The sequence below is a fragment of the Acartia tonsa genome, chromosome 3 (genome assembly GCF_053477335.1).
Source record: "Acartia tonsa isolate MP-2025a chromosome 3, ASM5347733v1, whole genome shotgun sequence".
In the NCBI taxonomy this organism is placed as follows: Eukaryota; Metazoa; Arthropoda; class Copepoda; order Calanoida; family Acartiidae; genus Acartia; species Acartia tonsa.
The window spans coordinates 60,421,658-60,436,931 of NC_137262.1; the positions used below are offsets into that span (position 1 = coordinate 60,421,658).

A 15,274-nucleotide genomic window follows, 5' to 3' on the forward strand; every position below is an offset into this window, starting at 1 on the left:
CAATATAATTACAATAAGGTACAATTAAGAAAGTAAAGAATTTCTATAATTGTTACAAGAAAGGCCGCTTTTTCTTATAAATTCTTAGGTAGTTAATTAGTTTGTTGACAACAATTCATATAAAATGTAAACATTGGATTTATACAATTTTGTTTCTCTGGAAGTTATCATCCTTATTTTACCTTTCTCACCATGATTTTGTGTAAACAATTTTGTTACCTTAAAATATTTGTATTACAATCTTCTAAGTTCTAATACTAATCCATAAAATTATTTTAGGAGATTAAGAGAGGATATACCAGCATGAATACTTGTGTTATTTGTAACAAGAATTTTCAACATCAATCTAAGTTGGTCGTTCATATGAGAGTTCATACGGGTGAGAAACCATACTCATGTGATCAATGTGAAAAGACATTTACAACTAGTTTTAATTTGACTTTACACAAAAGAGTTCATACTGGTGAGAACCCATTCTCATGTGATCAATGTGAAAAGGCATTTACAACTAATAGTGCATTGACAAGGCACAAAAGAATTCATACAGGTGAGAACCCTTTCGCATGTGATCAATGTGAAAAGACATTTACAACAAGTAGTAATATGACTGTACACAAAAGAATCCATACTGAAGAGAAGCCATTTTCATGTGAACAATGTAAAAAGACTTTCTCACAGAATAGGTATTTGATTTCCCATAAAATGATCCATACAGGTGAGAAACTATACTCATGTGAACAATGTGGAAAGACTTTCTCTGATAATAGTAATTTTACTAGACATAAAAGAATTCATACTGGTGAGAAGCCATTCTCATGTAAACTTTGTAATAAACATTATATCTCTAGTTCAGAGTTATCAAGACATTATAAATCCCCTGGACATTTAGAAATGATGAAAAGCTGTAATAATGCTGTATCTATTAGTTTAATTAAATGTGAAGAAGTTTATATCAAGGAAGAAATTAAAGAAGAAGAAATATTTGATGAAGATCCTCTCTCTATCCAGATGAGAGCTGACAATATTGAAGAAAATATTAAACATGAAATAGAAGATCCTCTTTCTTGTGAACAGAATTATGATGAAGATAGAATTGATACTATTGATATTGTTCATCATAAAATATAAATATAAACATTTAATTGTCATAGGATACAAATGTTTATTTTGAGAGACAGGATTAATGCTCAATTATGTAAAAATCTAAATCTTATTTTAATTGTAAAAATCTAAATCTTATTTTTCAATTTAAAAATCTGCTTTTTATCTTTATTTGTCGTAATATTTTATTCAGTTTTCAACATCATTAGCTATTTTGTTAATTCCAATTTATGTGAGAATTTTGAATTTTAGGATCATGGAAAGAAAACGTAGTAGCAGGTTTCGTCGTTTTTTCACAGTAGTTTTTCTCTTAAGTTATTTTTAACCCCTAGGGGGCCTCTAACCCTAAAGGGTAATCATTTAACCTAACCTAAAATAACCTATCAAAAGCTACTGTGAAAATACGGCGAAATTCTGAATATACTTACTTTACACCTGGGTTTAAATGATTTCTTTTTATATACATGAATGATAATATTATTTTTTTAGTGTTAAGAGTAATTATTTGTTTGTTTATCTTGTAGTGTAAATAAAATAATTATCGAATGTAAATATATTATTTTCAGATTAATCTATAACAAATAAAAATGCACAGAGTATAGATATCAATAATAAAGAAGTTTTCTACTAAGTTTGTTTACAAACACACAGGTTATTAACTTTTTGTATTACTAAAGGTTTTACATTGAGAAGAAATAAAGAGGGTCATTTATCTTAGGAAGAGTAACAATCTTATCTCTAACAGGTATATATACCTGTAAAATACCTGAGCTAGACAAAGTAACTGTTTTGGATATCAACAACCTCCAGAACTCCATGTTGCCTTGTTAATAATCCCAAGCTCTGTTTGTTCTATTTTATACAATGTCCGTTGGTTTGTACTTTTCTATTCCCTTTACTTAATTTTTATCTATCTATCTGTCTGCTATATTTGTCAGTCTGTCCTTGTGTTTTCTACTTTTTGTCAAAGTTGATATGGTCTGGTAATATTAGTTTTTTCTTTTCTTTTTACACATGAACAGTTACACTTTGTCATTTTGATTTATAAGATTTTTCCTATTTATGAATTTAAAGCAATAGTTGTTTTATTTTTCCCTTGGTACCTATTTCAAAAATTATTTATAATACTCTTAATACATTTTAGTTTACTCCCTACACGCACCAAACTTACTAAGCTTAGTAATAAAGGATAATAATATAAATAGAGAAATAATTTACCCCATATTGTTCCTAGTATACTTAGATAGAATTTCACAGGATTAATCCTAATTAGTCTAGGTATGGTTTTAAGCTATATACCTATCTTTGGTAATTTTTGTCTGATTTTCTATTTTTTTTTAGGCTAAAAGTATCAAATTGAAAAGGGGGCGGGATGATGTGTCTTTTAACATGACATACCAGCAATTTTATTTTGGGTGCTACTCCTCTAGTTATAGATATAATTAGGTTAAATCTTTTTTGATGAGTTAATAATTACCACAACTTTTCATATATTACATGACGAAAAAAAACGGCGACAGAACCACCGATCCAGCTTAATATGATAATAATTGCTGCCAGAATCTTTTTTTATTATAACCACCCTTCACAGAAACATTTCCTAACTCAGCTTCTGATTATAAGTAGGAGGAGTCTAGGTAAAGCAACAGAATTTAGTAAATGGGCGGAGAATTTGTTATGATTTAATTTCAATAAATATAACTAGTGTTAATGATTTAGGTTTATGATTGAATCAACGTCAGTGAGAACTAACTTTCACAGTGAACAGAGAGAACTCCATTATACAGATCCACTTTATATTTTAAGGTATTTGAATATTTTTTGTGCTGTACATCATAACTCAAGAAAGAGTTAGTGTTAGGGTAGAAACATTTTGTTTTGTAAATATTTTGCTGACTATTTCCGAATTTTGCACCTACTCTATATATTACTTCATGTGCTGGCCTGTCAAATTTTTATAAGAAATATGCCTTTACTTAGCATTTATCCACGATAGTGTCTGAAATTTTGTTTAATTTTGCTGACAGTCTAGATGTTGTCATGAATAATTTTTTTCTATTATTTTATTTGTATTTACCGCCCAAATCATTGAAATACTATTTCGCCTATTTCTCACTTGCTTAGAACAAATATAGTAGGGGGAGTTGATAAAGGGGGATATACTATCATATTAGCCTCTCAGTCACTCTTTGTTTGTCAATGTAAGGTTTTTTTTACGCCTGTCTATCTTTCTGTCATGTTGTTTTTTATTCTAATCTCTGTTTTAATTTATTTTCCCTGCACAATTAATTGTATAATAATTTATATTTACCGGCCTAATGCATATAGGGGTGCTTACCCCAAATTTTGAAATCCCTCATTTTACTCCCCTGCCTCAAATTTAAATTCTAACTCCACCCATTTATCACTGATTTAGAACAATTAAAGTAGGAGGAGTTGCTAAATATTCTTTAATTATAAAAACTTAATCTGGAGAAAGGGTGGTTGGGTTATAAAACTATATCAACCTCTGAACACAATATAAATGCTGTTATTCCATGTTTGTCAGCTTCGCTTTTTTAAATTTTGTCATCCTTGTTTATTACTTTCTTTGTACAATTTTAAAGTTTTTAACCTGAATGTTTATTTGAAAATTGAAGAAAAATATGTTTCTAAAATTTTAAAAGCGAAGCTTTTTTTACATTTGTCTGTACGTCTATAACTGTAGCTCTTATTGTAAATTCAGGCATGTCAGATTTGTCCTGATGACTTCTTTTAAAATAAGTATAGGATCTCTAAAATTGTCCTATGAAAATTATTTAGCTTTATTGACAACAACTTGGATATGACATTTGCAATTTTTCTTGCTTGTCTGACCGTCTGTTTTTTATTCCTTTGCTTCTATGGAAGTTGTTATCCTTGTTTAAGATTTTACCTGAATGTTGTGTGTATTTGAAAATATTGGAAAAAACAAAATTTTGTGTTTTTATTAATAAAAATAATATTTCAGGAGATTGAGAGAGTATATACCAACATGAATACATGTGATATTTGTAACAAGAATTTTACAAAGAAAGATAAATTGGTTGTTCATATGAGGGTTCATACAGGAGAGAAGCCATTCTCATGTGATCAATGTGAAAAGACATTTACAACTAGATTTAATTTGACTAACCACAAAAGGATCCATACAGGTGAGAAGCCTTTTTCATGTAATCAATGTGACAAGACCTTTTCGCAGAATAGTTCTTTGACATAAAAGACTACATACGGGTGAGAAACCATTCTCATGTGATCAATGTGAAAAGACTTATTCTCAGAATAGTGGTTTGACTAAACACGAAAGAATACATACGGGCTAGAAACCATTCTCATGCGATCAATGTGAAAAGACATTTACAAGTAGTACTAATTTGACTAAACATAAAAGAGTTCATACAGGAGAGAAACCATACTCTTGTGATCAATGTGAAAAGACTTTTTCTCAGATTAGTGGTTTGAATATACATAAAAAAGTTCATACTTGTGAGAAGCCATACTCATGTGATCAATGTGAAAAGTCCTTCTCTGGTATTAGTAATTTGACTGTACATAAAAGGATCCATACAGGAGAGAAGCCATACTTATGTGATCAATGTGAAAAGACATTTGTAACTGGTGGTCAATTGACTCAGCACAAAAGAGTCCATACAGGTGAAAAACCATATTCATGTGATCAATGTAAAAAGACATTCTCTGATAATAGTAATTTGACTAACCACAAAAGAATTCATACAGGTGAGAAGCCTTTCTCATGTGATCAATGTGAAAAGACATTTTCTCGTAGTGACTACTTGACTTTCCACAAAATGGTTCATACTGGTGAGAAGCCATACTCATGTGATCAATGTGAAAAGACATTTTCTCAGATTAGTACTTTGACTGTCCATAAAAGAATCCATACTGGCGAGAAACCATTCTCATGTGAACAATGTGAGAAACATTATACCTTTAGTTCACAGTTATATACTCATAAAAAATCCCCTGGACATTTAGAAATGATGAAAAGCTGTAATAATACAGTTTCACCTTCTGTATCTATCAGTTTAATTAAATGTGAAGAAGTTGATGTTAAAGAAGAAATTAAAGAAGAAGAAATATTTGAAGAGGATCCGCTCTCTATCCAGATGAGAGCTGACAATATTGAAGAAAATATTAAACAAGAAATAGAAGATCCTCTTTCTTGTCAACAGAATTATGATGAAGATAGAATTGATACTATTGATATTATTCATCATAATATATAAATATAAATATTCAATTGTCATAGGATACAAATATTTATTTAGAGTGACAGGAGTAATGCTCAATTATGTAAAAATCTAAACCTTATTTTAATTGTTAAACTGTTAAAACACCGCAATTAAATCTTTATTTATCAAATGCTGGACAAAGACAAATAACTTTTGTACAAAATATATAAAAAATCTGATTTTCGTTTTAAATTCCATTGATATGTGAATTTAGTTTTTTAATCTTATCTTTATTTTTGTTTTGCTTACAACTTTTTAACAATAATTGGTATTATCCTCTTAGGAAATTTTTCTCAAAATTTGACAATTTTTATACCCCCCCCCCCCAGAAAAACGGCCCCCTGGCCTGCCTAGCCGCGGGCGCTCGGCCCCCTGGCCTGTCTAGCCGCGGGCGCTTGGCCCCCTAGCCATATAACCTAACCCAGTCATTTAATCGGGGGGGGGGTATAAAATTGAAAAAAAATTGAAGAAAAAATTCCTAAGAGGATAACGCCCAATAATTTATTTTCTGTTAACTAATTTGATGTTTTTAAGCATAATGACAATAAGGGGGGGGGGGCAGTTTGTACAGTTTAAGGAAATGAAAATTTATAGTTATCAACCTAATTCTTTTTGTAAACTCTCTTATATGATTGGATCTACCTGTAAAACTGAAAATTGAATTTTGGGACTTTCCTTCTAGGGGCTAGTGGTGCAAAAGACCCCACCAAACACTAAAATTTTAAGTTATTAGCTTATTTTTAAAGATATCAAGCTGATTTTTTGTTTAAATGTAAGCTATTATTGCATAAATGAGTTGATTAGCCATCTCATATTTCATTTTTGCACCTTACCTCTAGGGGCATGTAAGCTCAAAACTTTCGTATTTGGGGGGGTTGTTTTACTCCAATAACCCCTAGAAGTAAAGTGCAAAAATTAAATATGGGGTGGCTAATCAACTCATCTATGTAATAAAAGGTTCCGTTAAAAAAATTAGCTCGAAATCTTTAAAAATAAGCTCATAACTTAAAATTTAATTGTTTGGGGGGGGGGGTCTTTTGCCCCACTAGTCCCTAGAGGGAAAGTCCCAAAATTCATTTTTCAAAATTTTACAGGTAGATCCAATCATATAAGAGAGCTTACAAAAAGAATTAGGTTGATAACTATAAAAACAAGCCCAAACGGCCAGGGCAAAATTTGGTACTGAATTTGCATTTCCAATAACTGTACAAACTCCCCCCCCCCTTAATTTATTGGTTTCTGTGTGAATAGAATATTTATCAAATGTAAATATATTATTTTCAGATAAATATTTATAATACATAAAAATGCACCAAGTATAGATAGCAATATTACAAAGAAAACAAGTTTCCTACCAATATTGTTTCTAAATGCACAGGTTATTTAGTTTTATTCATACTTATGGCTCCACCTTATCTTCTTGGGGCTTTACCAATGTTAATATTTGGATTGTTTGAATATGAAATATTGACATACATACATTTAAAAACCTCTTCATGTAATAATGAATAATAAACAATAATTTTCCGCCAGAATTTTTATTTAAATAACATTACAAACCTTTAACAAAAGTATTTACTTGTCCCGTTTCTGAATAAAAGTGGGAGGAGTACTATATGATCTTCATATTTAAGTAAATGGGCGGAGATTTTTTTATTTATATAAAATAAGAGTTAACTATTCTTTTTATTTTGGGTTGACAAAAGTATCATTGTCAGTCAGCAACTAACAATCACAGTGAACAGATTGATATCTGCAGAGGAATTTTGTTTGTGGAATAAACTCATCAAAGATACTTTATTTTCTTATCATATTTTATGTGTAAAGCTTTTCTCCAATATTTACCGTCTGGCCGTATTAAGTTCACATTTATTCTGTTTGAACTGCTAAATTACATTAATATTATGTATATGATGACAAAACGATATTTAAAAACCTATATCATGTAATAATGAATGATAAAAAAATAATTTGCTGCCAGAATCTTTATTCACTCCAATAATTGCTTGTCCAGTATCTGATTTAAAGTGGGAGGAGTCTGCCTTGAGCATCTTACTTAAGTAAATGGGTGGAGATTTCGTGAGCTTTTTTTATAAAAAACAAGAGTTAACTATTGTTTATAATTTAGGTTGACAAAAGAGAGAAATCCATTATACTGATCTACTGATCATAAGGTTTTTATGAAATTACGACACAAATTGATATGTTTATTTTATGTCCATGTTCTCTATACATTTCCAGACAAGAATATATATGAAAATATTTTTTTTTCTACAACAGAGATTTTTAGTGGCAAAGTTTTGAAAAAGTGACTTTAGCAAAAGGAAACCTTTGACCAAAATAATTTTTTTACTGTTTTAAGATGTAATTCTTTCAAAGGGATAGTTTCACGAAGTGCATTTAAAAAAAAAATAGTGAACTGTAAGTTTTTTCTATTTTAAATAACGTAGTAGTTCATAATATAAAGTTATTGATTAAAATTAAAAGATTTGACCAGGGATTTTCCTTAAAAAATGAGTTTTTCATTTTTATTTTTAACTTCGTTGCATGTTATATATGGCAAAAACTTTTTTTGTCATAAATACAACCTTAGATAGCATTTACTAGTTAATAGAACTTCAAACTTTTTATACAACAAAATACACATAACAACAAAGAATGACCAATAAAATATTTAGTATAGTACTTAGAGTAGTGATCTTTTTATATGTCTTAGTAGAATATATTAGGCATTGGATAGATATGATTATGTGATAAAGAATTTTAACATTGACCTGACCGAACTTTTTTATTTGTCAATATCTAGAAAAGTTAGTGATTTGCAACATAAATTACATGAGAATGGTTTTTTTTATATATATGTTGTATTATGGTTAGTTGGTATTTCCGCGTGAGATAATGTGTATATTGTAAGTAAACCGGACGGTTTTCTTTATTTTTTTTAAAAGAATCTATAGAAAACCTGTCCTATAATGAACCGGACGTTATTTTTTATGTTTTTTAAGTAACTTGTCCCAAGGGGAACCCCTGTTCAATTTTTTTATAACTCTTGTGAAATATGTGGAAAAAGATTCTCTGATATTTGCGTTTTGGCTATACATATTTGGAAAAAAATGGACCATTCTCATGTAATTTATGTGGCAAATCACTTTGACTTTTTTAGTTATTGTCAAATAAAAAAAGTTTGGTCTGGTCAATGTTAAAAATTCTTTAACATGTAATCATATCTATCCAATGCCTAATATATTCTACTAAGACATATAAAAGTTCACTACTCTAAGTACCTTAACTCTTTAAATACACTTCGTAGAACTATCCCTTTAAATTACATTAAAATGTTTTTTTTACTGATAGCACTTTTTCACTTGGAAAAAGGCATTTTAAAAGTGTGCTTAAATTTATTGGTTTTAAGTCATGCTAATCCTTCATGATCATCCATTGAAAAGATTAAATTTGGAAAGGGGAGAAATATCATTACAACCATGTGTTTTAATTCATAAAAAATAATTTCAGGAGCTTGAGAGAGAATATACCAGCATGAATACCTGTGATATTTGTAAAAAGAATTTTAAAAAGAAATCAGACTTGATTGTCCATAGGAGGGTTCATAGGATAGAGAAACCATACTCCTGTGATCAATGCGAAAAGACATTTTCTAGTAATAGTAATTTGACTAAACATAAAAGAGTCCATACTGGGGAGAAGCCATATTCTTGTGATCAATGTGAAAAGACTTTCTCTGTTAAAAGTACATTAACTTTTCATAAAAGAATCCATACTGGGGAGAACTCTTTCTCATGTGATCAATGTGAGAAGACATTTTCTAGTAATAGTGATTTGACTAAACATAAAAGAGTCCATACAGGTGAGAAACCATACTCATGTGATCAATGTGAACAGTCTTTTTCTCATAAAGGTACTTTGACTGTCCACAAAAGAATCCATACTGGCGAGAAACCATACTCATGTGATCTATGTGGAAAGTCTTTCTCTGTTATTAGTAATTTGACTAACCACAAAAAAACTCATACAGGTGAGAAGCCATACTCCTGTGATCAATGTGGAAAGACTTTCTCTGAGAATGGTGTCTTGACTAAACACAAAAGGATCCATACCGGTGAGAAGCCATTCTCGTGTGATCAATGTGGAAAGGCATTTGCACGGAAAGATCAATTGACCCGTCATGAAAAGATACATTCAGGAGAGAAACCTTACTCATGTGATCAATGTGAAAAGACATTTACAACTAGTGGTAATTTGGCTATGCACAAAAGAGTTCATACAAGAGAGAAACCATTCTCATGTGATCAATGTGAAAAGTCTTTCTCTCAGTATATTACTTTGACTGTCCACAAAAGGATCCATACTGTTGTGAAGCCTTACTCATGTGATCAATGTGAAAAGACATTTACAACTAGTGGTGAATTGACTATCCATAAGAGGATCCATACTGGTGAGAAGCCATACTCATGTAAACTTTGTGACAAACGTTATACCTCCAGTTCAGCCCTATCAAACCATAAAAAATCCCCTGGACATTTAGAAATGATGAAGAACTGTAACAATATAGATCCACCATCTGTATCTATTAGTTTCATTGAATGTGAAGAAGTTGATGTTATAGAAGAAATTAAAGAAGAAGAAATATTTGATGAAGATCCTCTCTCTATCCAGATGAGAGCTGACAATATTGAAGAAAATATTAAACAAGAAATAGAAGATCCTCTTTCTTGTGAACAGAATTATGATGAAGATAGAATTGATACTATTGATATTGTTCATAATAAAATAGAAATATAAAGATTGATTTGTCATAGTATACAAACTGTTTAAACAAAAATCAAAATCTTAATTTTCACTTTAAGTTTAGCTTCAACATTTTGCTATTTTGTTTATTTCAATTTATATGTGACTATTTAATCTTTCTAAGGTGTTTCTAAATTCTAAATATACTTACGTTACTTTACTTTTAAAGGATCTCCACATTAATCCTGTCTCCATTTTATTTCATTTACAACTTGATGTTTAAATGATTTTTTTACATAAATGATAATATTATCTTTTTAGTGTAAAGATTAATTATTTATTTGTTTATTTATCTTGTAGTGTAAATAAAATAATCGTCTAATGTTTATATATTATTTTCAGATTACTTTATAACAAAGAAAAATGCACAGCGTATAGATATCAACAAGAAAGAAGTTTTCTACTAATTTCGTTTACAAACACACAGGTCAATCACTTTTTTATTACTAAAGGTTTTTCATTGAGAGGAATTAAAGAGGGTCATATCTCTTAGATAGAGTAAAATCCCCTTCACCCTCCTAATGTCTAAAAGCAATATTTTTCTATTTTACTTTCCTAAATTATTGTAGCTGTTTACAAGAAGTTTGTTTATATTTATAAGTAAAAGGCTGTAAATCTTCTGAGATGATTATACTGTCAGATGCTAGTCAAGGACCTTCATGCCTTTTTATTTTTTTTAGGGGGGGGGGGTGTATTTTTTGTGGCAGGCTACAATCCTTATTGTAGGTGTAAAATTTGTAAAACCCAAGCTTTTTATAACCATGGTGAGAAGTGCCCGCAAATTGTTATTGTTAGGGGCTATAAATGGTTTATATTGTATTTTCAAACGTTACAGAGTTATTTTTTTTTTGGGGTGGGGGGGGTTGTATCAGTTTTTATCAAACTTACACTAACTATACATTCAATCTAGATGACAACTTTTCTTATCACTTTTATTTAGCTAAATCTTTTTTCACCTTTCTGATCTACAGGAATTTGCTTCCAGAATCTTGATTTAAAATAACTCCCTACGCCTTTTAACAAAAAACCATTTGCTTGCCCAGTTTTTGATAAGGTATTATAATGATGAGTCTGTGTTGAGCTTCGTAACAAGGGCGGGGATTTTGTTTAGCTTTATTTTAATAATCAAGATTAAATATTGTTTATGTTTTAGGTTGATAATTGTATTAAAGACTGTCAGCAACTAACATTCACAGTGAACAGAGAGAAATTTTGATTGTGGAATAAACTCATGAAAGGGAATTTAATTTCTTATCATATTTTATGTGCAAAGCTTTTCTCCAATATTTACCATCTGTCCGTATTAAGTTCACATTTCTTCTGTTTGAACTGCTAAATTACATTGATATTATGCATATGATGACAAAACGATATTTAAGAACCTATATCATGTAATAACAGGGCTGTATATTCTGCACAAGATTTATTTTTTTTTCCCTGCTACAAAATTTTTTTATTTTTCTTCCCCCCCTAGTTTTTTCTCACCAAGTAGGGGGAAAATGGAAAAATATTTAAAGAACTCTATATTTTATTTATTTTATTCCTCCTACCACACATTTTAAAAATTTTTTTTCACCACCAGCCTGATTCCCCCCTCGGGAACTGGAAAAAATGTTTTTAATTTTCTTAATTTTTACATTTTTTTCCCCTCCAACCACTTATTTTTTATTTTTTTTCCCCACCCCTGAGCAGGGGATCCCATGTAAAATATACACCCCTGTGTAATAATGAATGATAAAAATAATTTGCTGCCAGAATCTTTATTCACTCCAATAATTGCTTGTCCAGTTTCCGATTAAAATTGGAAGGAGTCTTGAGTATCATGTGTAAGTAAATGGGCGGAGATTTTGGGAGGTTTTATTTATAAACCAGAGTTAATCTTAATAAATATAACTATTGTTTATGATTTAGGTTGACCAAAGTATCATTTTCAGTCAGCAACTAATAATCACAGTGAACAGAGAGAAATCCATTCTACAGATCTACTTTCTATAATAAGGTATTTATAGTTTTTAGGGCTTTACGTCATTAATTCAGAGATTGTTAGGGTTAGATCTGTTCTCTGATCTATAAATGTATAAGTAAAGATGTATACCCCAGACAACTTTCTTGGGACCTTTTTATTCTGCTAGCAAATTGCTTTCTCCTATTTATAGCGATTTAGCTGTGTTAATATTTCTGATGCTATTGGCTGATATTCAAGGACCCAATTGAAAGTCGCCATAGTTATTGAACCCTTACCCCTATATTCTTTTACTTTGCTATTCTGATCTATATGAAATTAGTTAAACTATTTCCAAATAAACAGAAATAATATTTTACCGGTTTTCAACAATTATGGCTTATACACATCGGCTGGGCAATTTGAATTCTAAAAATGTGCGCATTTTTTGCACAACCTTTAAATCCATAATCTTCAATAATCTGTTATAAATCAAATCTGTTATAAGGAATCATCTCTATAATCAAGTTCTAAAATGTAAGCATATCCTTAAACAGTATCCTGTAATTATGCAGTTTTGAAACAAATTTCCTTAGACATATATTATACATTTATATTCTGTTTATTCAGTTCTGACAACCTTCAAGCAGGGTTGGCATTAAAAAACCACTTGGTATTTGAGCTTTTATAGATGTTGTCATCAATGTTTTTCTTTTATGATATCAATTTATTACCAGTTATAAGTAAATATATTATTTATATTTACCGCCCTAACTCATACAAGTCCTGGGATGGGGGTAAAGGGGTGTCTACTAACTAACTCCGCCCATTTATCATTAATTTAAAACTAGTAGGAGGAGTTGCTGAATATTATAAACAATAATTTTAAAAACTAAATCTGTGGAAAGAGGGTGGGGGATGGTTGGTTTATAAAACCATATCAACCTCTGTACACAAATATAAATGCTGTCATTCCATGTTTGTCAACTTTTATTAATGTTGTCATCCTTGTTCAATACTTTCTTTCTACAATTCTAGAAGTGAAGCTTTTTTACATTTGTCTGTACATCTATAACAGTAGCTCTTGGGATTGTTGCACAAAGTGCATTTAAAGAGTTAAGGTATTTAAAGTAGTGAACTTTATATGTCTTTGTAAAATATATTACACATTGGATAGATATGATTATGTGTAAGAGAATTTTTAACATTGACCTGACCAAACTTTTTTTTATTTGACAAAGTCTAAAAAGGTTAAAGTGATTGTCACATAAATTACACGAGAATGGTCTATTTTTTTCTAGTGTTGTTTCGGTACTTGGGCCGAATATCTCGGTACTTAGGCCTACGTGGCCGTCTACGAGATCTTAAAGTGCAGAAGCACAATCAACCTCACTACTTCCAATGAATAAGGCACTGATTCAGTTACAAATAGTGTATTTACCACTATGAAACGGTGGGATCTAAAAAAATAATAACAAAATTAATACAAAATATTAAAAATGTTTCAACGAATAAGAAAACGTGCATATTTTTTAATAGAAACTGATAAATTTCAAACAGAATCATTTTAAATATATATAAAATTATTCGTAGGTAAAAATAAGTCAATGATTTGGTCTATTTTAATAAAAAAATAAAGAAATCAATTTGCTATATCTTAAACCAAAAAAATCACTTTAATCTTCAAAATTCAAAGGTTAAAAAGAAAGAATACTCACCAGTCTTAATTCATATCAAGCCAGGAAGTATTAGAGGTAAAATCATAGCACAGCAAACCATGCATTTTATTACAAAACATGATTTTTCGTCACACACAACGTGCTGAGCCCATGGTATAAACAATACAAAGGAAGAAAGCGCGTGGGGCGCACACATATGGCTATGCCGCGCTTCATTGCTTATATTTTATGATTTCAAACTACAAAAGTCGTCTTCTGCTCATATTTCTAGTAAGGTTTAGGTAAAATTAGGTGGGGGTTCGATCCCGCAAGGAACACACTATGAAAGTACCAAGACAAGTGTGTATGGCCAAAACACAAGTGTATTAAAGAATGATTTGCCACATAATTCACAAGAGTTATAAAAAATTGAACAGGGGTTTTCCTTGGGGCAAGTTTTCTAAAGTTAATTAAAGAATAAGTAAACTGAACTGTTTTCTTTATTTTTATAAGTATCTATAATCGTAATGTTAGTCATATCAGAATTGTAAAAAAAAATGTATCTGTAATATTATTCTAAGAAAGGCTATTTGCACTTATAAACATTTAGTTATTTAGTTGACAACAATTTTTATATAATGTAGCCATTGGATTTATACAACTTTATTTTTTAGCTTTGCTTCCATGGAAGTTGTCATCCTTTATTTTTTTTTATCCGGATTTTGTGTAAACAATTTTTACCTACAAATATCTGTACAACAATATTTTATGTTCTAATACCTACTAATCCTTAAAAATAATTTCAGGAGATTGACAGAGGATATACCATCATGAATACCTGTGACATTTGTAACAAGAATTTTAAATTTAAATCTCAATTGACTATACATAAAAGAGTTCATACCGGTGAGAAACCATTCTCATGTGATCAATGTGGAAAGGCATTTTCTCGAATAAGTCATTTGACTGCACATAAGAGGATCCATACAGGTGAGAAACCATTCTCATGTGATCAATGTGAAAAGTCATTATCTGATAAAAGTGCTTTGACTTATCACAAAAGGATTCATACAGGTGAGAAACCATACTCATGCAATCAATGTGAAAAGACCTTTGCTACTGGTGGTGAATTGACTGTCCATAAAAGAATTCATACTGGAGAGAAACCTTACTCATGTGATCAATGTGAAAAGTCTTTTTCTACGAATAGTAATTTGAATGTCCATAAAAGAATTCATACTGGTGAGAAAGCATACCCATGTAAACTTTATGACAAACATTATATCTCTAGTTCAAAGCTATCAAGACATAATAAATCCCCTGGACATTTAGAAAGCATGAAAAGCTGTAATAATAAAGTTCCACCTCCTGTATCTATTAGTTTAATTAAAGGTGAAGCAGTTGATGTCAAGGAAGAAATTAAAGAAGAAGAAATATTTGATGAAGATCCTCTCTCTATCCAAATTATAAATTTTTTAAAATTGTAATCTTATTAA

General features: G+C 30.2%; 1 protein-coding gene and 1 pseudogene across 2 annotated transcripts; both read left to right on the forward strand.

The window, feature by feature from the left end:
* Positions 1-1,739: 1,739 nt before the first annotated feature.
* On the forward strand, positions 1,740-10,228 carry LOC145314753 (uncharacterized). The gene is made up of 2 exons (XM_080154811.1): positions 1,740-1,752; positions 8,886-10,228. The coding sequence occupies exon 2, from the start codon at positions 8,910-8,912 to the stop codon at positions 10,170-10,172; it is 1,263 nt and encodes a 420-aa protein (XP_080010937.1). The 5' UTR covers positions 1,740-1,752; positions 8,886-8,909; the 3' UTR covers positions 10,173-10,228.
* On the forward strand, positions 2,823-5,553 carry LOC145315333 (uncharacterized; annotated as a pseudogene). Its single transcript, XR_013878045.1, has 3 exons — positions 2,823-2,907; positions 4,091-4,335; positions 4,415-5,553. The product of XR_013878045.1 is annotated as an uncharacterized LOC145315333 (transcript).
* Positions 10,229-15,274: the final 5,046 nt, after the last annotated feature.